The 25255-nt window shown below is 43.0% G+C and overlaps 1 protein-coding gene across 1 annotated transcript in view; it reads left to right on the top strand.

The window, feature by feature from the left end:
* The window catches only part of LOC136876143 (uncharacterized), a 104534-nt gene extending 79940 nt beyond the window's left edge, over positions 1-24594 (top strand). Inside the window, exons 2-6 of the mRNA XM_068228300.1 lie at positions 9325-9405; positions 13208-13295; positions 13416-13489; positions 16256-16421; positions 24348-24594. Of these exons, the coding sequence (XP_068084401.1) occupies positions 9331-9405; positions 13208-13295; positions 13416-13489; positions 16256-16421; positions 24348-24448 (504 nt within the window). The 5' untranslated portion in view covers positions 9325-9330 and the 3' untranslated portion in view covers positions 24449-24594. The remainder of the gene's footprint in view (positions 1-9324; positions 9406-13207; positions 13296-13415; positions 13490-16255; positions 16422-24347) is intronic.
* Positions 24595-25255: the final 661 nt, after the last annotated feature.

Here is a 25255-nt window from a genome sequence, read left to right on the forward strand (position 1 = left end):
CGTATAGAGGTTGGACATGGCTGTGAGTTAGGCCTATAGCATGAGGATTGAAGAGAACAACTAAAGTTACGATGTTCGGAAGAAACCAAGTTTCAGCCCGTTGAGACTAGACATGGCTATGTATACGTGTTTGAAATTATACCACGTCTATAGTATGAGGATTGAAGAGAACAACTATTTATCAATAGACTAAAGTTATGATGTTTTAGAAGAAACCAAGTTTCAACCCGTTGAGGGCAGACATAGCTATGTGTGCGCGTGTTTGAAATTGTACCACGTCTATAGCGTGAGGATTAAAGAGAACAACTATTTATCAATACTCTAAAGTTACAGAAGAAACCAAGTTTCAGCCCGTTGAGGGCAGACATAGCTATACCTCGTCTATAGTATGCAAGAACAACTATTTATCAATAGACTAAAGTTACGATGTTCGGAAGAAACCAAGTTTCAGCCCGTTGAGGGTAGACATAGCTATGTACACGTGTTTGAAATTATACCACGTCTATAGCGTGAGGATTAAAGAGAACAACTATTTATCAATACTCTAAAGTTACGATGTTTTAGAAGAAACCAAGTTTCAGCCTGTTGAGGGCAGACATAGCTATGTGTGCGCGTGTTTGAAATTGTACCACGTCTATAGCACGAGGATTAAAGAGAACAACTATTTATCAATAGACTAAAGTTATGATGTTTTAGAAGAAACCAAGTATCAACCCGTTGAGGTCAGACATAGCTATGTGTACGTGTTTGAAATTATACCACGTCTATAGCATGCAAGAACAACTATTTATCAATAGACTAAAGTTACGATGTTCGGAAGAAACCAGCTTTCAACCCGTTGAGGTCAGACATAGCTATACCTCGTCTATAGTATGCAAGAACAACTATTTATCAATAGACTAAAGTTACAATGTTTTAGAAGAAACCAATTTTCAGCCTGTTGAGGGCAGACATAGCTATGTGCGCGTGTTTGAAATTATACCACGTCTACAGTATGCGGGTTGAAGAGAACAACTATTTATCAATACTCTAAAGTTATGATGTTTTAGAAGAAACCAAGTTTCGACCTGTTGAGGGCAGACATAGCTATGTGCGTGTGTTTGAAATTATTCCTCGTCTATAGTATGCGGGTTGAAGAGAACAACTGTTTATGAATAGCTTAAAGTTATGATGTTTTAGAAGAAACCAAGTTTCAGCCTGTTGAGGGCAGACATAGCTATGTGCGCGTGTTTGAAATTATTCCTCGTCTATAGTATGCGGGTTGAAGAGAACAACTGTTTATGAATAGCTTAAAGTTACGATGTTTTAGAAGAAACCAAGTTTCAGCCTGTTGAGGGCTGACATAGCTATGTGCATGTGTTTGAAATTATACCACGTCTATAGCGCGAGGATTAAAGAGAACAACTATTTATCAATAGACTAAAGTTATAATGTTTTAGAAGAAACCAATTTTCAGCCTGTTGAGGGCAGACATAGCTATGTGCGCACCACGTCTATAGTATGCGGGTTGAAGAGAACAACTATTTATCAATTGCTTAAAGTTATGATGTTTTAGAAGAAACCAAGTTTCAACCTGTTGAGGGCAGACATAGCTATGTACGTACCCCGCGTGAGGATTAAAGAGAACAACTATTTATCAATAGACTAAAGTTACGATGTTTTAGAAGAAACCAAGTTTCAACGAATAGAGGTCAGACATACCTTAAAATCTTCGCGCTGCAAACTGTTACTCGGATGTATAAAATGCGTGCGTTCAAGCCTGAAACTCGAATGATAATATTCTGGTCGTACCTAAAAAAAAAGAAGAAACATATATGAATGTAGTGTAGGGTGCATCATCTAACCTAATTATCTTTACAACTCAAAGTTCGAAAACATACCTTTAAAAAAATGCACGTGCTGCAGGCTGTTACTGGGATGAATAAAATTGCGTACTTTCGAACGGTACCTAAAAAAAAAAGAATAAACATATATGAATGTAGATGTCTAGCGTAGAAGTTGCTTTGCAAAAAGTAACTAACAGTTCTACCTTACCTTAAGATAAAGGCTGAAGAATAATATTCACAGCAGACGGGAGATGTGTGTGTACGTAATAAACGCATACAGAGAACTGTGAGCACTTCGCGCAGACTGCAGCGGCTAAATATTCTGCTTGTTACCAACCGGATGTGAAAAAATCGCTGAGCTGACAACTGCGGTACAGTCGGAACGAATGCAACAAGAGCTCCCACCTGCAGGCTGACGTATTCGAACCTCCTGTTGATGCCGAGGTGTCAGAATTTAAGAGTTCGAGCCTTGGAAAGTTAGCGTGTGATCCTCGACTTCTCGAGGGTACATACGCGGTATTCCTTACCTGTAGGTATTGAGCTAAAGCTAGATCATGTAATGACGATCGCGCAGGCCCCCTCGCCTAGCATTTACGGCTTCTAGTTCGAACCCGCTATCCCCGAAGTAGCGAGAATGATTGGAGAGTGTTGAGGGTGATTCATTCGTCGGATGGAGGCGTTAAGCTATGTGTAGGCTTCTTCTAGTCGGGGTACGCGATTCAAATCCTGGCAACTTATACCGTCGGGAAGGGCATCCGGCTAGATCATGCAATGACGATCACGCAGGTCCCTCACCTAGCATTTGCGGCTTCCAGTTCGAACCCGCTATCTTCCGAAGTAGCGAGAATGATTGAAGAGTGTTGAGGGTGATTCATTCGTCGGATGGAGGTGTTAAGCTGGCTTCTTCGGTAGGAGTAGGCTATGTCGGGTTATCGATTTAAAATCCTAGTCAGGAGGGGCAACCGGTCGTATAAAACTATGGTGTGAGGACGTTAAACCTTGTGCAGACTCCTTCGAAAATGATTTTTTGAGTACAAGACTTGACGGTGATTCATTTGTCGGATGGAAGCAATAAGCCTTGTGCAGGCTTCTTCAGCGGGAGTAGGCTATGTGTCGGTACCGGGATATCTAGTTATAAAACCCGCTACAACAAATTTATCGCGTATACTGCGATTTAAAATCCTAGTCAGGAAGGGCAGCCGGTCGTAAAACTATGGTGTGAGGCGGGGTGTGCAAGAAAGCCAGCATTAAGTAAGGGCTGTTGATAGGAGGCGTTAAACCATGTGCAAGCTCCTTCACCAGGAGAAGCCTACATGCCGGTACCGTGCAGGCTCTTTCGATAGGAGTAGGCACTGTGTGTGTTTTAACCTCTCCGTACAATCATGATATTTTACGTTAGGAACTTACATAGGCTAAATGCTACACATTCCGTAGCAGAGCCAGGAATCGAACTCGGACCTCCGAGGGTAGCAGCTAACTACTACACCACAGAGGAGGACTATTTCAGAATATTTTACAACCTTAATTGGTACTGTGTTCCAAGAGCTTGAATGGTACTCAGCTAAGAAGACCTTCGCGAGTTACAAGCCGCTTATCAGCATGTAGTGTCCTCGTTCAAGGTCGAGCCGGAAGATACGTGTACAATTTCAGCTAACACACGCATTCCACACAACTCGCTCAGAATGACTGTGCCGATACTTCGAGGACTGTAGAACAAATCTATAGCCTACAGTATGCATGCCTCTCACCCGGTAGTCTCGGGTTCGAATCTCTTGGGAATAAAAATGTGTTTAAATCGCATGAATTTGTTGAGTTGTCCTTCCTGATGCAAAACTAGCAGTATCTAACCTCATACACTATAGTTTTACGACCGGTTGCCCTTCCTGACAACTCGGATTAAAAATCTGTTTTGCAACGTCTAACACGGGGAATCGGGGATTTACAGCTAGATGCACTTCTTAGATTTTAAATCACGAACTATTGTTTTACGGCCGGATGCCCTTCCTGACGCAAAACTAAGATTTTTAAATCACAAGAATTTGTTTTAAGACTAGTCGCCCTTCCTGATGCAAAACTGGCAGTATCTAGCCTCTCACGTCATACACTATTGTTTCGACCGGTTGCCCTTCCTGACGTCAAAGAACTCGGATTAAGAATCTGTTTTACAACTTCTAACACGAGAATCGGGGATTTACAGCTTAAAGATGGCGGATGACAGCTGTCAGAAAAGCATATAGGTTTGTAAAGCACATAGAATTAACCGCCACCACATAGAGGGCAGCACGGTGATTAAAGATGGCGGATGACAGCTGCACATAGCTTTGTTTCCAAACAAGAGCACGTGGATTTTGCCGTCACCGGGCAGCACGGTGATTAAAGATGGTGGATGACAGCTGCACATGGCTTTGTTTCCAAACAAGAGCACGTGGAATTTGCCGTCACCGGGGCAGCACGGTGATTAAAGATGGCGGATGACAGCTAACAGAACTTTTCAAATTACCCGCTACTACAGAGAGCAGCATGGTGCTCTGTTCATTAAAAGATGGCGGATGACAGCTAACGAAATTGCCCCGCATGAGGGCAGCACGGTGCTCTGTTCATTAAAGATGGTGGATGACGGCTAACGAAATTGCCCGCAGCATAGTGCTCAAAGATGGCGGGTGACAGCTGTCAAAAGAGCATGTGGCTTTGTAGAGCACGTGGAATTTGCTACCGCCACATAGAGTGCAGCACTGTTCTCAAAGATGGCGGATGACAGCTGTCAGAAAAGCGCATAGGTTTGTAAAGCACGTGGAATTTACCGCCACCACATAGAGTGCAGCACTGTTCTCTCTGGATTAAAGATGGCGGATAACAGCCGACGAAATTGCCCGCAGCACAGCGCTCAAAGATGGCGAATGACAGCTGCACGTGGCTTTGTTTCCCAACAAGAGCACATAGAATTTTTCAAATTGCCGCCACCACATAGAGTGCAGCACTGTTCTCTCTGGATTAAAGATGGCGGATGACAGCTGACGAAATTGCCCCGCATGAGGGCAGCACGGTGCTCAAAGATGGCTGATGACAGCTGTCAAAAAAAAGCACGTGGCTGTCAAAAAGCACGTGGATTTGTTTATCTCGAGCTAGTGAGGTTAAGTTGGTAGCACTAAGGTTTAGGCCCGCCAAGATGGCAGCACTGCCGATGACAGGTGACGCAAGAGGGCAGCACAGCGCTCTGTAGTTTAAAGATGGCGGATGGTAGCTGTCAAAAAGCACGTGGCTGTCAAAAAGCACGTGGCTTTGTTTACCTCATGCTAGTTAGGTTAAGTTGGTACCACTAAGGTTTAGGCCCGTCAAGATGGCAGTACTGAGGTTAGCGATGTGTTGTTGTCTGTCATAAAGCACGTGGCTTTGTTTACAAATCTGTCAAAAAGCACGTGGCTGTCAAAAAGCACATGGCTTTGTTTACCTCATGCTAGTTAGGTTAAGTTGGCACCACTAAGGTTAGACCCGTCAAGATGGCAGTACTGAGGTTAGCGATGCGTTGTTGTCTGTCAAAAAGCACGTGGCTTTGTTTACAAATCTGTCAAAAAGCACGTGGCTGTCAAAAAGCACATGGCTTTGTTTACCTCATGCTAGTTAGGTTAAGTTGGTACCACTAAGGTTAGACCCGTCAAGATGGCAGTACTGAGGTTAGCGATGCGTTGTTGTCTGTCAAAAAGCACGTGGCTGTCAAAAAACACGTGGGTTTGTTTACCTCACGCTAGTTAGGTTAGGTTGGTACTAGTGAGGTTTAGGTCCGTCAAGATGGCAGCAGTGAGGTTAGCGTTGCGTTGTTGTCGATGACAGCTGTCAAAAAGCACGTGGCTTTGTTTACAAATTCAAATCTCGCGCCAAAATTCAAATTTCCCGCCAAAATTCAAATTTCCCGCGGGCGGCGGCGGCGGAGGCGGCGGCGGCGGCGGAGGAGGAGGCGGAGGAGGCGGCGGGAGGAGGAGGAGGCGGCCGAACCCGCTTATTATACTACTGAGCACAACCTGCAGGTTCTCATTCCTCTGCCAAAAAAGCACGGCTCAAAGGCAAAGAAAATCGTTTGGTTACCTTAACTTTCTCCAAATGAGAACCTTCGAGGTCAAGAGTATCGACCGCGGTTTGATTTGCAAGCGTGTCTTCTGATCTCAGCCTACACAGAGCCCAGTCACAGCATCTCTCTCTCTCTCTCTCTCTCTCTCTGTTGTGTGTAAGAGCCGAGTGCTCCAAGTAGGTCATGGCTCATTCCTACAGCCGCAGGAGAGAAAAATGTAAATCACGCGTTTACAGGATACTACGTCATATAAATAATCGATGGCAATATTCTAAATGATGATCATAAATATTATATACACATTGCTCTGTGTGAGCTAAGGGGCAGTTGAAGTGTTCTAATTAACGAGGAAATCATATTGAGGCAGGATGGAGGAGAAAGACAAGATTAAATTGATAAGTAAATTCGTGTTCTCTTCCCGAGGTGCTGCAACTCTTTTCGGCCACACCCCCAATAGAGATGAGCTGCGTGTGCCTATTTTTTAACCACGTGCCAGCCCTTCTGCCAATCTTAAATTTCGAACCCGGGCCTCTGATGATTGAAGCTAATAGCGCTAGGTGGTTCACTGCGGGGGTGGACGCTAAATTGATAAATCGGGGGTTTTCACTGTTTTGTTGAGATGGCTCCCCCATGTGCATGCACCTGCGCTGTCGAATATACACCATACTTACATCTTTTTTTTTTTGCTAGTGTCTTTACGTCGCTCGGACACAGATAGGCCTTATGGCAACGATGGGATAGAAGAGGCCTAGGAGTTGGAAGGAAGCGGCCGTGGCCTTAATGACGGTACAGCCCCAGCAATTGCCTGGTGTGAAAATAGAAAACCATCATCAGGGCTGCTGACAGTGGGATTCGAACCCACTATCTCCCGGATGCAAGCTCACAGCCGCGCGCCGCTAACCGCACGGCCAACTCGCCCGGTCATCTTTATTATAGAGACTGTTACGCCTTTCAGCGTTCAGTCTGTAAGCCTCTATGAATTTACTATCCGCCGCCTCAATCCTCTATTTGCAGCTAGTACTGTGGCCTCGTTTGGTTCTATACCTCTTATCTTTAAATCGCTAGAAACTGAGTCTAACCATCGTCGTCTTGATCTCCCTCTACTTTTCTTACCCTCCATAACCGTGTTCATTATTCTCCCAGGTAATCTATCCTCCTCCATTCGTCTCACACGACCCCACCACCGAAGCCGATTATGCGTACAGCTTTACTCATCGAGTTCATTCCTAACTTATCCTTTATCTCCTCATTTCTCTGCCATTGTTCCTACCTGTTTGTACCAGCAATCATTCTCCCTACTCTCATGTCTGTTACTTCTAACTTATAAGATATACTGAGTCCACCCAGCTTTCACTCCCGTGAAGCAAAATTGATCTGAAAACAGACCGATGTAAAGATAGTTTCATCCGGATGCTGACTGTTGAAAGTGAAATAAATACATTTGGTCTTGAAAGAAAGTTCATAAAATGTTTCATGCAGTAGATTTGAGTCACACACGGAATGGTAATCTATGCGGTATGAAAAATGTAACTTCTTTTAGTGCATTCTTACAATAATCATATCCCACAGAAGAAGAATAGATCACAACCTTCTACACGTCCACCCCCGTAGCATAATGGTTAGCACTATTACCTGGTGGGTTCGATTTCCGGTACTGCCGAAACATTTAAGAATAGTAGGAGGGCTGGTATGTGGTTAAAATGGTACACGCAGCTCGCCTCCATTGTGTGCCTGAAAAGAGCTGCATCCCCTCAGGATATGGACAAGAGTTTACTTTTATTTACCTTCTACACATATTCGTCTTGTATCCGCTTATAAGGAATTTAAAGTGTAGCTATGTATTAATATCTTGCCATAGTTTTGTTGACATTTTGGTTGCATTAATACAAAGGATATTAAGTATAACTAAAGTATTCGGAATAAACGTGAACTAAGGGAATGTTCATTAATAATTTCACTTAATTATCCGTTTAACTCCCAGGGTTGCTTTTTCCCGGACCCCACCTCTGTCGCCTCAAGGGCAGTGTACTGGAGTCTGAGACTTTGGATCGGGGATAAAACTGGGGGGAAGGACCAATAACTCGCCCAGGCGGCCTCACCTGCTATGATAAACAGGGGCCTTGTGAGGGATGGGAGAATTGGAAGGGATAGCCAAGGAAGAGGGAAGGAAGTGGCCGTAGCCTTAAGTTAGGTACCCTCCCGGCATTTGTGTGAAGTGGGAAACCATGGAAAACCACTTCGAGGATGGCTGAGGTAGGAATCGAACCCCCCTCTACTCAGTTGACTTCCCGAGGCTGAGTGGACCCCATTCCAGCCCTCGTACCACTTTTCAAATTTCGTGGCAGGGCCGGGAATCAAACCCGGGCCTCCAGGGATGGCAGCTGATCACACTAACCACTACACCACAGAGACGGACTTGTTCATTAATTACTTTGTATTAAAACACTATTTAAAATGAAATAGTCGAGGTCGGCAATTATTGTAAGAAATGCAATGTAGAGTCATGATTTTATCGAATTTAATGGCTTTCTATACAGGAAAAGGATGCAGAATTCTAAAAATGTACTAACACTTTCCGGTTCCTTTACAAATATGCTACACCTGGACTTTGCGTAAGGTCGTATTAGCCCACATTTCATTAAAAATTCATTAAACTTAAAACCAAAACCAAACTCCACGGCACTTAATGCCCTTGAAAGGGCTTTGGCCTGCACAGTGACCACTGCTCAGCCCGATGGCCTACGGGCCGTGTGGTCAGCACGACGCACCCTCACAGCCGTTATTCTGGGCTTTCGAGACCGAGGCCGCCATCTCACCGTCAGATAGCTCCTCAATTCTAATCACATAGGCTGAGTGGACCTCGAACCAGCCCTCAGGTCGAGAGAAAAATCCCTGACCTGGCCGGGAATCGAACCCGGGGCCTCCAGGTGAGAGGCAGGCACGCTACCCCTACACCACGGGGCCGGCTCATTAAATTTAGCCTCTCCTGTAACTTGGAGCAATCTCTCTCGTCCGCTTCTGAAATGCTACTCTTGGAGTTCCATACTAAGGAATAAGTAGGCTGGACTGCCCAGACAGGTCAACGAACACGCCTTGAGTATGTTAATTTTCAACCTCCGTGGTTTCGATTCCCAGCCGGACTGTGGGATTTTAACCATGCTTAATTCCAATGTCTCGAGGATTAAGGTTATGTACTGTCTATATCCGTCTTTGTAACTCTCACACAACACGTTCCTCAACTACAACTACATGTGGATATCACATTACAGAAACCACTCGTCCTTCACTGTGGGTCTGCCCAAGAAGCCTACGATTGCCACATCAAGTTGTTGTTGTTATTATTATTATTATTATTATTATTATTATTATTATTATTATTATTATTATTATTATTATTATTAATGTATCGGTTCTTCATTTCTATTTTTGTTGCAGGTTATCATGCCGATCCTAGACTCCTGTTGCTGCTGCTGTTCGCTCAAAGTCGGCACGATCATCAGTGGGATACTCGGTGTGGTAAGCACTTCTCTTTCTTAATGATTAGAAGCCACGCTTTCCAGTCTTCCAATTTATAATAATAAATAATTGGTCTACTGTCTGACTCTTGGCTAAATGGTGAGCGTAGTTGCGTTCGGTTCAGAGGGCTGGGTTCAATTCCCAGTCTCGTCGGAGATTTTAACTGCGTATAGTTAATTTCTTTAGCTCAGGAGTTGGATGTGTTGTTCATCTGAATACAGATATTCACTTACCTACAACACATCACACTACGAACCACTACAGAAATACGTAATAGTGAATATATCCCTCCTTATAGGGTTGGAGTTAGGAAAGGCATCACCGAGCGAGTGGCTGCACTGTCGGCAGCCCTGAAGGTGGCTTTCCGTGGATTTCCATTTTCACACCAGGCAAATCCTGGGGCAGTACCTTAATTAAGGCTACGGTCGCTTCCTTCCCACTTCCAGTCCTTTCCTGCCCCATCGTCGCCATACGATCTATCTGTGCCTGTACAATGTAAAGTAAATTCAAAAGAAAGTAAAGGCATCCAGCCTTAAAACTAGGCTAACTCGATACAAATCGTCAACCCTAAGTAATTGAGAAATGGCCCGGAAGAAAAATAAGAAAACATAATCGGTTTACTCACAACATCAAAATATCTTATCACACTGAATGAATACCGATAATAAAATACGTGATTTAAGAAAATTAATATGACATGGCTCTACTAAGATGTGCTGCTTCTAATTTTCAAGTCCTGGGACTTGGCATATTACAAAGAAAAGAGAGCCAACCCTGGATCACTAAATTGTAAAAGCTAAGGACATCAAGGAGGGGCAGAACAACTAACGAATCCATTCTCAGTGGATTTAGGGTAAAGAAAAGGCTATCTCCATTTGTAACTGGAGAATTCTGAAATTCATATAGGTCGACGGCAAGGATACGACCTGAAAACAACCATTGTTCAGGATAAAGTTGAAAGACAGAAGTCTAGAGGAAGATACCCAGTGCGGTGGATAAACCAGGTGAAAAAGAGAACTAAACAAACGCTGGAGCAATTATGGTGTGGTAGTGGTGATTATTGTTTTAAGAAAAAGTACAACTAGGCAACCATCTTCTATTAACACTAATCAGAACGGAAAAAATTGATGTGGCCCGACACTTCGAAAAATGAAGGTATCGACCAAAGGAAGATAAGGGCCACAAAGGCGTGAAAATGAAAGACTCCCTAGGCCTCGCAACCTAATACCGTCGGGGTATTCCTGAACAACAAGTTTTGACCAAGGGAGGTGATGAAAGTGAGAAGCCTGGCACAAGAAACTGGAAGCAACGCCACGACTCAACTAAGGGCCCCATGGCCGCATGATCCCTTGGGGCCTCTTTTAGTCGCCTCTTATGACAGGCAGGGGACAGTGGATGCTATCCTACCGCCCCCACCCACAGGGAGTCTGGAGCAATTAGGCCATGAAGGAGAAGAGTGGGTGCAATGCAGGCAACTACTCAAGCACATTACATGATAAGTCTCCCTTTATCGATGAAAGAAGGAATTAAAAAGTGTGTAAGTTGTGTCGTATAGTAGGACAACTTTGAACAGATGAGGTTGATTCCAATGTACAACGCGTTGATGTTTATGAAATTATTGTTTTAGCGGGAAAAGGGTTCTGAAAAAATCGCACAGGAGCTGTTTGAAAAATTAAAATATTCCCAGTATGTTTTAGGCCTACAACTTATTCTACGCTATTTTTTTAATTCACTATCGTGCTGTTCGCGACGAATGACTGCACGAACTAGGATGATATTGGTCGCAGAAATAAGGGAAACAATAATTATTGCGGCATCTCGCGCAAGTGATAAACGCTGTATTTTTGCATTCGCAGGTTTTTTTTTAAAAATACATCTATCACAAAGCAAAATTCGTTGACGTTCATGAACGATGTCCTGTCATCGCACAATTTGGCCGCAAACCACGCGTATTTTAACATGCTGCAGAAAATTGGTGCCGACAACTGATGATGTACCAGAGGTTGAATTTTTATATATTTTCTGCACCGAGCTCGATAGCTGCAGTCGCCTAAGAGCGGCCGTATCCAGTAATCGGGTGATAGTGGGTTCGATCCCCAGTGTCGGCAGCCCTGAAGATGGTTTTCCGTGGTTTCCCATTTTCACACCAGGCAAATGCCGGGGCTGTACCTTAATTAAGGTCACGGCCGCTTCCTTCCAATCCCACGGTCGCCGTAAGACATATCTGTGTCGGTGCGACGTAAAGCAAATAGCAAAAAAAAAAAAAAAAATCTTCTCTGGTTATGGAAGTTATTGAAGACACCTTCATTTATGAGAGATGTGAAATATTTGAAAAAATCGTCCATGGGCGAGATTCGATCCAGTGATCCTGGGGTTACGAAGCGGAGCACTTGCCGCTGCGCCACGAGCTCGTTTTCTTTTTCGCAAACATAGCTTGCACATAAGGGCACTGCAATTTTTCATTAATTAATTTCTCGGAAACGGCTCGGAATTGCGCCTTCCTACTTGCACCAGTTATACCCCTGGTCATGTCCTACATGTGTATTAAGCATGGATCGAATCGGTCACCCACGTGCATAGCCTCCCCTTGCCAGCTATCCTCATCCTCCATAGCAATGCCCGAAATAGGACCTGGGTCATCCGGGCTGGAGGCTTTACCAGACGTGCGTCATATGGAACTCCGTCTTTATATGAATATGCAACGCAGTTTCATCCAACTTTAGTTGTAGATTCCATTTCTTTATAGTCTAGAACATTTAACACATGGACCCAATGATGAAAGATACGCCTAACCACTGAAGTGAAATAACGGCAACAGGGGAAGAGAGTTGGTTGGATTTGGGTTCAGTGCCCCAAAACACATATTTGGCATGACTCCAATCGATATTCCGAAACTACACATTGGTACGGCGAATTTATAACTGCAGTAGCAGTATCTTACTTTAGTCCATCTTTTTAAGATTTTACGCACATACCCCTAGTGTCACGAAGGCTCGGATCTTACTGCATGGCTCGACTACATTATGGTAGGTCTTGGTCGCTCTATGAACCATTTTTAACTCTATTGTATTGTGTTACAGAAAAATATAGCTTTCAATAATGCCTCCCTCTCATTTATAGCTGTGATAGAATGATTTAAGGGCTGCTTTGCCCATTGAAAACAAAAAATCACCACCTACAGAGCATTGATGCTGCCGAGGTCTGGATGAAACCGAATTATGGCTTTTCGGATATGATCGGAGTGAACGATCCTGAAGATGTTACCTATGAGGATGCTGAAGTTACACTTCCTGGCCCACTGAAGAAGGCAGGGGAAAATTACCTCATACTTCACACTGCACAGTATGTCTCATTAGAACCATGCTTCGGGATTTTCAGATTCCCTATGACAGCATAGCCGACGGTGGTGCTTTTGAAGGATTTAGGTAGTCCCCGAGCTTAAGACTTCATGAACACCATTCCCAAATCATGTGCATAATATTACTCAATTGAACAGTTACCTCAGATTATTTGTGTGTGTTCAGATTTTATTTGTGTTGTACTTCCTAGATTATAAGTTCCAATAATGCACAGTAATTAGCTGTAGTGAATTATGCTCTGTCTAAAATTATTTTACATACATTATTAGGCCTATTTTTTTTTACTGAAGTTAAACTTGATCGATCCCTGAAGAATACTTGGCATATTCCAATAACATTCCACTGTACTGAATAAAATAAGCTTCTCATGTAATCTTACGAGTGGAAGAGTTTGTATAAATTCTTAAGGCCTGCATACAAAATGCTCAATTTCTTTGTTGCAGGTTATCGGCATTGCAACCCTCGTCATTGTGCTGGTCACAGATGCCAAGATGAAGACGATTGTATGGGATACTTTACCCACAGATGTCGGTAAGCTTCTCTACATATCGGAGAAAACCAGATAACAGTCCCTTATATCCTGCTTTGCTTATGATACATGGCTAAATAATAAAGGATCAAGATTCATTCCTCCTTTCTTTCTTCTTTCAGTGAAAATTATACTTGCCATAAACTTGGTGATGACAATTCTGATCTCATGTCTGCTGATTCTCGGAGCCATTAAGGTATGAGTATTCTAAGGCTATCTATTGAATACCGAAAGGAAAGGGAAATTCAGGGTACCATAGGGTCGTGTCAAATCTCATATTGAGGGGTAGATTAGCTATACATTCTTATCTATCCAAATAAGCCTGTCATTAGCTTTAAAGAAAATTATCTTAAATAAGTAAACATCTAATCGTAATAATAATAATAATGTTATTTGTTTTACGTCCCACTAACTACTTTTAAGGTCTTCGGAGACGCCAACATCTAATCGAGGGAAATTTTTATTTGCATAAGTAAGCAATATTCTGAAAGAAAAAAAGCCTGCCATTAACTTTCAAAGACAATTATAAATCAGTAAAAATCTAATCTTGGGAATGTTTATTTGCATAACTAAGTGAGATTTTGAAATCATGATACTAATATAAGTCTGGAAGTGAGTGTTCTACAAGGAACCCATCCTAATTTCGAGGTCGGTACGGTTGAAGCATATTGTTGTTGTTGTTTATGATGATGATGATGATGATGATGATGATGATGATGATGATGATATGATAAGGTTCGAAGACAAATCTAAATTAAAGCCAAACCTATTTTTTCGGAAGACGGGAGCAAACGAAGATCTGAAAGAATGAAGAAATGCTGGGCACTAGAGAAGAACAACACGCAGAGAAATTATTGATTCAACGTACCCCAAAGAGCGTGAAACGAACTAAGGAGAATAAGAATAAGAATAAAATGAACTCAACTACCGTGTGCAGGCATGTTTAGCTGACGCCATTTATGCTGTCTGTGTGCCAATTTCGACGTTCCATTGACTGAGTTTTAATTACATTTGTGGAGTAAACTCCAAATGTATCACCAGAGATCTTTTACTTGTCCACATCGTACGACGTGGAGTGCCAAATAGACTTTCTTCCAACTTTTAAACATCCACATACCTCTGCGATGTTTAAACCCATGATTTTGGGATCCGGAAGCCGACACTATCACTGATCCATAAAAGGAGCCTTAACGGTTCTGAAAGTGCCACACACAGTCTAGATTGCATACACAGTGTTAACTATTAATGGAAAAGTCACACTGAAATAACCAACGTCGATTCACCACTCATCATCATGTACTATAGGCAAAGCCTTGTCGCTGCAACCATTATTCTCTCTCCTCCGCTGTTCTCTTCACTTCCTTGTAGTTCCTGTACATCATCATGTTCTTCATGTCTTCACTGTATGATTTTCTAGGTCTTCCTCTGCCTCTCTTTTCAATATTTCTCCTTTTAAAATGTGTGTCAGGAACGTATCGTGTCTCAGGAAATGGCTTATAATATTTTCCTTCTTTCCATCTCTTTAATGAGTTTTCATTGATTTCTTTTAAAAATCAGTCCAGGTCGTTCTGGTGATCCTCATCCACATCTCCATTGCCTCAAGCCGAGCTCACTTCTTTTTCCTAACTGTCCAGCTTTCACATCCGTACAATAATACAGTCCACATAGAGGACAGTGTCTCAGTGCTCAGGTACTTAGTAGTAAAAATGTATTTCTTAGTTTGGATAGCTTGTTTAGTCAATGAATGCATCCTTTTATTTATTTCGGAAGCACATCTGCTGCCCTCTGTGACAATGCTTCCTGGGTAACACAACCGACCTTATGAGCAACATTTTCACACCATTCATAGCAGGGACTGGCTGCTTAAGGAATAGCATTACTAGCATCACTCATACCTCAGTCACTTTCATATTATCAGAGCCAAGAATGTGACTGAGACAGGTCAATGAAAGTAAAAAAAAATTAATCTGGCGCATACCAGAAGACATAGTGCACTGTAAACACTAGGTCTTACCAGCAGAGGCACATCGCTTTTTTATGGACAGTGTTTTCCAGAAACAGCTAACACTGTGCATCTGAACTAGACGTTGTATGGCGCTTTTAGTGATATCAACAACATTGTTCATTAAGTGGGATAAGTTCCTCGTGAATTAATTCATGGTAAGTGATAGTGTTTAAATATGATGTCCTCATGTGAACTTATCAGCACACCTGGACGTGAAAAATCGTCAAAAATTCCAATGTCGATGTTTACTTCTTTAAATAGAGTAAGCTTTCCTGAATACAAAAATATATAATATATGTGTGTATGTTCCTGCAACAACAGTGTATTCGAAATGGCTATTTAAATATGGCGGCACGACTACCACTCCCCCTCAGCTGTCAGTTAACATTACCCTTCCAAAAGCGACATTTTTAACACTTCCGGTACACTTTCCTTAGGAATCATAAGAGCTGGAAGTCAATTATCACCAAAACAGATAGCTTTTCCCGCACCAGTATATGCAAATCGAGACTTTCCCCGACTCATCGTGTATCCCAGGAAACAGATGAGTACGAGGGCATAATTTTCGCCCTGGGACTCGTCATCTACTTATCCTTTAAAAAAATTAACGAATATTTTCGTCATTTGTCCGTGAGCTCTTGGTGCCTTGATGTTCTACGTGCTTTTGAGTTGCTATTATTTTTGTTATTGTTGTTTATTATTATATTCTAATTAGTTTTGTTCTTTGGTGGTTGTTATATCATTCTCGTTTTCGTAATATAGCAGTTATAATAGTTAATACAGGTGTTTACATATTTAAGGATAATGATTTCTCGAAAATGTAGGCCTAAGTTTCGTCCTACCTGTGAAAGAGGGGGTGTCACAAGTATTGTGTCTGTGTTTTGACATGCAATTATTTTGTACCACAGTGTTAATGCATTTCAGATTAGTGTATTCTGCTATTGCTCATCGTTTCAGCGCAACAAGTTCATGATGCTGCCGTGGGTAGTGCTGGCGATCATGCTGGCCGTGGGTATGCTCATCTCAGTGATCTACACAGCAGTGGTACTGTTCGTCAATCATGACCGCCCTGGCAATGTGACCGCGGCTTGGCTGTGGTTGGGACTCGGCTTGCCAGCAATAGGTAATTATTTTCCTTCCAACGGCTTGCCAGCAATAGGTAATTATTTTCCTTCCAAGTTAGCATAACATCGGTGACATCATCCCGTTGATTTGCCCGTTAAAACAACGAACATCATCTCCACCACCTTGACAGAAGAAAGATGTTCCGTGGATTTCGGGAGAAGGTGACTTCGAACGCCACTGTCGACAGCACTGAAGATCTTTCTCAGTTGTTTCCTATTTTCACACCAATCATATGAGTTTGTATTTTACCGAGCTCGATAGCTGCAGTGGCTTAAGTGCGGCCAGTATCCAGTATTCGAGAGATAGTGGGTTCGAACCCCACTGTCGGCAGCCCTGAAGATGGTTTTTCGTGGTTTCCCATTTTCACACCAGGCAAATGCCGGGGCTGTACCTTAATTAAGGACACGGCCGCTTCCTTCCAAGTCCTACCCCTTTCCTGTCCCACCGTCGCCATAAGACCTATCTGTGTCGGTGCGACGTAAAACAAATAGCAAAAAAAAAAAAAAGTTTGTAACTTAAGTCCTAGACCTTACGCTTTCCATCATCGACAAACTACCTGAGCTGGTGCGACCAAGAGTTTGTATGCACGGTACGTGAAAGGAGAATTATACAGAGTGTATCCATGATGATGTTACAAACTCTCAGGGATGATGGAGGACGACAAATGGATCAATTTTAGATAAGTAACCATATTCCGGAAACGATCAAGTCAAAAATTAAGCAAAATTCTACTCATTTAAGTCCGTTTACCAGCGAAGTTCCACAAGCTTCTCCATTTACAACAAATGTTCGAAATGGCGTCCCCCTGCGTCAATGCAGGCATGGCATCGTCTCACGAAGTTCTGTCGTACCCGTTTGAACAGCGTAGCAGGCAGCGAGAATTCTTTCCAAGATATCCTCTTCAGTCTCGAGAGGTGTTTCATACGTAAGACTATTCGCATGGCCCCACAAGAAGAAATTCAATGGGGTGAGATCAGGTGAACGAGCAGGCCACGAAACAGGACCTCCTTTGCAGGAAATGTCTGATCCAGGTGTTCATGAACCCTCAGTCTAAAGTGAGTTGGGGCTCCATCATGTTGGAACCATATGCGTTGACGAAGGGCAAGTGGGATGTATTCCAGGAACGTGGGTAGTACATTTCTGAGCACCACTGTGTACACTGCTGCATTTAGGCGGGGAGGAACCTTCTACGTAATCATTATGCCTGCCTACATGTTGACTGAAGGTTTGTGCTGATGGCTCTTCACAACTGTAGCGTGGGTATTCTCATATCGGCCCAAATATGACTGTTGTGACTATTTAGCATCCCGTCCCTGGTGAAACAGGCTTTATCTGTGGAAAGCACATACGCAGGAAAGTAAGGATCGACTGCAAGGCGCTGCAGTACCCATTGGCTGAACACGACTCGAGGTGCAAAGTTAACTGGACTCAGAGCTTGTACTTTGGCATTTCACGTAATACTCGCTACACAGTCATTTGCGAAACATTTATTTCACGTGCAACTGCTCGAGTGCTGATTGCAGGCGAGCAAGCACTGCATCTTCTAAGTTGGGAATATGTACAATTCGTCGTCCTCTTCGGTCGTTGTACTGTGGTATCAATTGTCCTGTTCCACTTAATCGTTGGAACAGTCGTGGAAACATGATGTGATCCGGATGTCTCCTACGTGGATATTTGGTCCTGTACAACCGTTCGGCTTCTCTGCTGCTTTCATTTGCTTATCCATACACGAACGCCATATCTGCGCAAGTTCCGTAACCGGGTACAACTCCATTCGGATAGGGCTGATCAACGTACCACTTCAACGCGTAAACACAGATTGAAGCCTACAATACAGACATCGCACACCGATCACGTCAGTTCACAGTAAGCCATCTGCATTGGAGTCGTTGAGTTATTATCCTAGCCTCCTCTGCGCGTCGGGATTGTCTCCCCTACTGTAATTTTAGCAGATGTTGTGGCAGTACAGTCCGAGGTATCAGACCGATTTTTGCTTTAACTTTTGACTGCCGGCCGCAGTGGTGTAGTGGATACGGCGTTGGTTTACTAATCCCAAGTTAACGGGTTCAAACCCGACTGTGGTCGGTGGCTTTTAAGGGTCTTTAAAGGCTACAACCCCATGTCGTCGTCTTCCGGCACGTTAAAGAACTACTGCGGGACGTTTGTAACATAATCACGAATACACCCTGTATTTTGATAATAATTAAAATTAAGTCTGATAAAATTATAAATGCCACGAACACACAATATCATGAGGTTCTTTTACCTTTTTAAGCCACTGAAAAATCCACAGCCTCTTTCCAGTTTCAACCGGGTCAGGAATGGAATGAATGACTCCCCATCTAGCGGCGAGGATATGAGTTCAGCCAGCTGCCGAAACCTGTCGCACTACTCTGGGGCAATGATTAATGACTGAAAGGTGAAATGAAATGATTTTGGAGAGAGTTGCTGGAATGAAAAATGACAGGGAAACCGGAGTGCCAGGAAAAAATCCTGTCCCGCCTCCTCTTTGTGCAGCACAAATCTCACATGGAGTGACGGCGATTTAAACCACGGAACCCAGAGGTGGGAGGCCAGCGCGCCGCCGCCTGAGCAACGGAGGCTCTTTTTTTCTTTTGAGCGACTATTTTACAATAACAATGTAATTGGTATAACGTCCCACTAACTACTTTTACGGTTTTCGGAGACACCGAGGAGCCAGAATTTAGTCCTGTAGGAGTTCTTTTACGTGCCGATAAATCTATCAACATGGGCTGACGTATTTGAGCAGTTTCAATCATCACCAGACTGAACTAGGATCGAATCGGCCCAAAAAGCCAGGGCTTTAACCGTCTGGGCCACTCAGTTCGACGACTGCTTTACAATGTGATCGACTTTGTCAGTTACAACTGCATGTTTAACGAGAGTAAAATTGATTATATTCTACTTTAAATTCACTCGGTTTTCTTTCTTCGCCTTTTTTTTGTTTCTTTCTTTCTTTCTTCCAATCATCTTTATTTATTTACCTTGACAATGAATCTTATTCTAAGTGAAAGGAGAGACTGCAGTTTACATAATATCATGCTACAAATAATCTAACCATTCACAGAGATCAGTTCACCTAACCCTAAGGATATCAAGTTAACTCGACTTGTGTGTAACCAAAGCCACCTGAAATACTACTCTAGCAGGCTCAAATAACGTGTGTGTGGTCAGATATTATACTGATTAGATGACCTGCTTTCGTAAGTGTTCAAGACTATGGCCCTTGTGTAACAGATAATCACCAGCAAGTTTACCGCATACCGGTACCACGAAAACGTGCGAACCACTTGCATTTCGTGTACAGGAAACTACAAGCCATATTATCTTCAATGCTAATTTGTAGGAAGAACATTTTTTAAGAAAGGTTCCTCGCTTGAAAGATAAAAAATAATCAAATGCGGACGATGACCACGAGTTCGTTCCTCATAGAAGATGATTATAGCAGAAGCTCAGTGGTAGTTTTAATATTTTTTTGCTAGTGGCTTGACGTCGCACCGACACAGACAGGCCTTATGGCGACGATGGGATAGGAAAGGGCTAGGAGTGAGAAGGAAGCGGCCATGGCCTAAATTAAGGTACAGCCCCAGCATTTGCCTGATGTGAAAATGGGAAACCACAGAAAACCATCGTCAGGGCTGCCGACAGTGGGATTCGAACCCACTATCTCCCGGATGCAAGCTCACAGCTGCGCGCTCCTAACCGCACGGCCAACTCGCCCGGTTTAATGTTATTTTAAGAGGAAGTACAACTGGGTAACTAGCCTCTATTGACACTAATCATAAGGGTAAAAAGGAAGAGGCCCCTCCCTTCGAAAAATGAAGGCAGCGGCAAAAGAAAGCGAAGGGCTACGAAGGGCATGCAAAATAGACTCCCTAGGTCTCTCAAACCTAATACCTTCCCGTCGGAAGAGTACAAGAAGTGACTAAGGGAGATCGCATAGTAAAGGTGAAAGTGAGGAGCCTGACATAAGTAATTGAAAATAGTGTCACACCCAAGTAGGGGACCCGTGGTTGCCAACCCACGCTCCCAAGTTCAGTTCCCCTGGAGGAAAGGGAAAGTTTACTTGGCGTAAAATCCTTCCCCTACTTCACCCCTGAGGCCACGAAGACTTTTCGGTAAAGTAATACTAGAATATAGCAAAACTAGGACCATCAACGATATAGGATGTGGTGTCAGTAATCATGTTAATATGCATAAATATTAGTAGAACTAAGTTAACCCAATGCTCTCAAGATAAGTGTATTTATATCTTAAACGTTTAAAGCAGTGTTAACGTTGACCTAATGAGTTAGCTACGTCTTTCGGTTAGCGTAGTCGTGAGCTTGCATTCGCGGCATGGTGGGTTCGAGTCCCACCGTCGGCAGCCCTCGGGATGGTTTTCTGTGCTTTCCCATTTTCAGACACGGCTGCTACCTTCCCAATCCTTGCGTCGCCAAAGAACATCTTTGTTAGTAGGACGTTAAACCATCAGAAAAAAAAAAAAAAAAAAAAGTAATAACGTTTATAAATAGGATTACACGAGAATGAATGGGTTATCTACTTAAAGCGCAAGTTACAATGTGGAAAACCTTTCGGTCAGGTTACTGATGTTGTTTTGCGTCTAAAAAAACGATCTCCAAGATTATCACTCCTCTTAACGTTAATCTTAAGAGAAAGAATGCTGATTGCTTGGAAAATAATGTTATCGAATGAGGAAATGGAGAAACCATGAAAAGTAGAGTCCGTAAGTCTAGCAAGGTAAAATATTCTTGGGGTGGGAAGAGAACAACAATTGACTAAGGTGTGGTTGAGTAGGAAAACCAAAAGATAGAAGCCTGGCACAATAAATGGAAGCAGTGTCAGACTCTGTTAATTCCACGCACTTCTCACAGATTAAGAGTAGCCTATATAATGGAACCTGAAGTCCCTTTCTTAAATAAAGTGTTGGTAGCTTTACTGAGCAGAATTGTGTACGATGGTTGTGATTACCCAGTACGCTCTGGCGGCTAGTGCACCCTCGAGACACCACTGCAAACCTTCTTTGTAGGACAATACAATGTCGGTGCACTAGGGCAGATGTGTACCTCTAGTTGTATAGATGCCTACCTTTGGATTTTGTATCAAAAGTTGCCCTACAAAGAAGGTCTGCAGTCAGTAGCGTAGCCAATATCGACCGATAGCGGGGTGGGGTTATAGTTAAGAGCCCTGCACGGATGCCGATATCCACGAAGTCAGTGTCCTAGCGGATACAAACTGTATGGCAGTGCGGATAATTTTGCTCATAATTTCTAAATAATTACGTTTATTGATTTTGACTCAGGTATACTCTTATTTTTGCTTGTGATTAGGGGATCCTTGACATTGGTATGGGAGAACAGTGATGTATAAAGAGTCTTGAGAGCATAAAGCCGTAAATATGACCTAAGCCTAACTGGCTCTTGCCAGCAATTAATGGAAGGAACAAAATTCAATACGTCGGTAGATGTAGCAAGAGAAAACCCCTCATAAACCTGCGACTTAAGGGGTTCTGGTGCCAGGTGTCAGGCCTACGTTATTATGTTAACATATCTGTCCGTTTCAATGCCTTGAGTTTAATATCCTGTAGTCAAATATTTAAATTATCCGCGGATAACCATTCGCGGATGCGGGTGTGGATGAAGAAAGTACGGATGCGCAGGGCTCTAGTTATAGAACATCATGAAGGGTGTGTGTGTGTGTGTGTGTGTGTGTGTGTGTGTGAGAGAGAGAGAGAGAGAGAGGGGGGGGGGGTGCGCGCATGCATGAGTGGACCCTTGAGACACCACTGCAAACCTCCTGACAAGTGAATTATGTTGATATTCAGTTTGCAGTTCACTACAAAAGCTTACATTAAAATACAGAACAAGAACAATATGATCAAGGCTAACATTTTTACAGCGAATGGTATGTTCGGATTACAATCTAAAATCCAACTTCTTAGAAAATAGATTCAAGAGATCTGTTGGTTGTACAATTATGGCTCTGTGAATGTTCAAAAGAGCCAACAAATTGAGTCGACAGTCACTGGTTTATTGTCAGTCTCTGTTTATTTTCTTTTGTAAATTTCTATGGGGGAGGGTTTTATACCTCGCAGTACCGCCCCCCCCCCTTGGCTACGCCCCCGCCTGCAGTGGTGCCTCAACGGCAAATTAGCCTTCAGCGCCTTGAAAAGATGTCCAACTGACGAGCAGGCTGCCATAATGGGGCAAAAGAGGCCTAAATATTAGCTATCATTGAAATTAGAATTATAATTCCATTCTGGGAATGTTTGATATAAGTTGAAACTGGTTTCTTAAACAGATGCTCTTAATTTTCCTTTACTGCTATGCGAGTATTTTCACTTAAAAATTTCAAACATTATCGTGTGTTGTTGGCCTGGCCTGCTGCAAAGTTCAGCACTATTGGTAGTGCGTCGCCCTCCGGACCTCAAGTTTGTGGCATTTAAACGATCTTCGGTGACGCATTTGATGTTTAGACTACCCGAAAAAAATAATTAAAAACTCAGCTGTACACCGCCCAACAGAGTTTCTGCTTCTTTACTGCCTGACAGAGTAAATCGCAATGTTAAAACTTACACGCAGGCAGCCTAAATGGCATTTCATAAGAATGCCATTATTATTATTATTATTATTATTATTATTATTATTATTATTATTATTATTTCCGCCTCTGCGGTGTAGTGGTTAGTGGGTTAGCTGCCACCCCCGGGGACCCGGGTTCTATTCCCGGCTCTGCCATGAAATTTGAAAAGTGGCACAAAGGGTGGAACGGGGTCCACTTAGTTCTGGAGGTCAACTGAGTAGATATAGTTCGATTCCCACCTCAGCCATCCTCGAAGTGGTTTTACGTGGTGTCCCACTTCTCCTCCAGGCAGATGGCGGGATCGTACCAATCTTAAGGCTACGACCACTTCCTTTCCTCTTCCTTGTTGATCCCTTCCAATCATCCCATCCCCCCACAACACCTATGTTCAGCATAGCAGGTGAGGCCTCCTGGGCGAGGTACTGGCCCACCTCCTCAGTTGTACCCTCCGACCCAAAGTCTCACGCTCCAGGTCACTGCACTTGAAGTGTTAGAGGTGGGATACCTCGCTGAGTCCGAGGGAAAAAACCAACCCTGAAGGGTAAACGGATTAAGAAAGATATATTATTATTATTATTATTATTATTATTATTATTATTATTATTATTATTATTATTATTGGGAGCGTGATTAGCTCAGTGGCTTAGCTGCTGGCTTTCCACCCAGAATGCTGAGGTTCAAATTCCGGTCGATCCTGGGTTGACAGTTTCGCCTCATATATTTGCGTGGCCTAAAACCCCTGCCAATACCAAAATGGGCCTGGGTGGTTCCAACGATCCCGGAAATAGCTGGGATGAGGTGAGAAAGAAATATTTTTTAAACTCAAGTAGACGCCACTTAAAATTATGCTTTCTAAAACATATCGGTTCCGTTCACAATCGCAAAAAACTATTTTGTCTATTTTTTTTTACAGTTGATTTACGTCGCACCGATACAGATATGTATTAGGGTGACGATGGGATGTGAAAGGGCTAGGAGTGGGGAGGAAGTGGCCGTGGATTTAATTAAAGTACATCCCCAGCATTTGCGTGGTGTGAAAATGGGAAATCATGTTCAGGGCTGCCGACAGTGAAGTTCGAACCCACTATCTCACGAATGCAAGCTGGTAACTACATGACCCAAACCGCACAGCCACTTGCTCGGTTGAATATTGTTGACAACCGTTCGAAATGTTAAAAAGAAAAATCCCCATATAACACGATGTGGCCACGGTAATGATTATGCTAAATATTTCTACACCAGCATTGAAAGCCATATCATTGTAATTCATGTGCTTTGTTTTTATGAAAACTAATAATGACATTTTTCTCTGTTCATCTAGCTATCTACGTGTACCTGTGGGTGGTTGTGTTCAGCTACTACCAACTTCTACAAGAGGAGGGCGGTCGTGGATCCTACGGCAAAGCTTCCTGGCGCCGATAGAAAATACTTTTATATTGTTTTTTTTAAATGTATGTTTGTAAATATGAATGTTGTAAGATTTCTTTTATTTAATGTTCTGTATGTTATTGTGTAAGGTGAATTTAGAACTATTATTAAACTGTTAGGTCCTGTCTATTTTTACATTACCACAGTTTACACTTGTTTTAGAATACAGTTCCCACTATCATGGTACTTGAGAGAGGTACACTAAAGTGGAATCCAGAGAGATGTATGCTGAGAATTCAACGCGAAGGTCTTGGATCCTCAACAGATCCACCATCAGCTGACATAGGTAGTCTAGCAGTCACTGAAGAATCGTACAACGAAAATGTGGGACTAAATTTCCCGTTGCTTTCGTCATCGGTCCAGAATGTACTGTTCCATATCGGTTTGTGGTCGTGGTGGTGGTGTTGGTGAATATTGTCTTAAGATGAAGCTCAGTTAGGTAGCCATCATCTGTATAACATTAATCCTGAGAGAAAAATGGAAGGAATCCGATATTTCGAAAAATGAAGATGCCGGCCATAGAAATACAAGGGTCACGAAGGGCGTGAAAATGAGAGTCCCTAGGCCTCGCAACCAAATATCATCGGGGTCAGAAAAGAACAAGAGTTGACCAAGTGAGGTCGGATAGGATAGATGAATGTCAGGAGTCTGGCACAAGTAAGTAGAAGCAATGTCAGGACTCAGCTATGGGCCTGTGGTCACCAAACCACGCCCTCAATTTCCTGAGGCCCCTTTTAATCGCCTCTTACGAGAGGAAGCGAATACTACGGGTGTTATTCTAACGCCCCCATCCACAGGAGG

The sequence above is a fragment of the Anabrus simplex genome, chromosome 6 (genome assembly GCF_040414725.1).
Source record: "Anabrus simplex isolate iqAnaSimp1 chromosome 6, ASM4041472v1, whole genome shotgun sequence".
In the NCBI taxonomy this organism is placed as follows: Eukaryota; Metazoa; Arthropoda; class Insecta; order Orthoptera; family Tettigoniidae; genus Anabrus; species Anabrus simplex.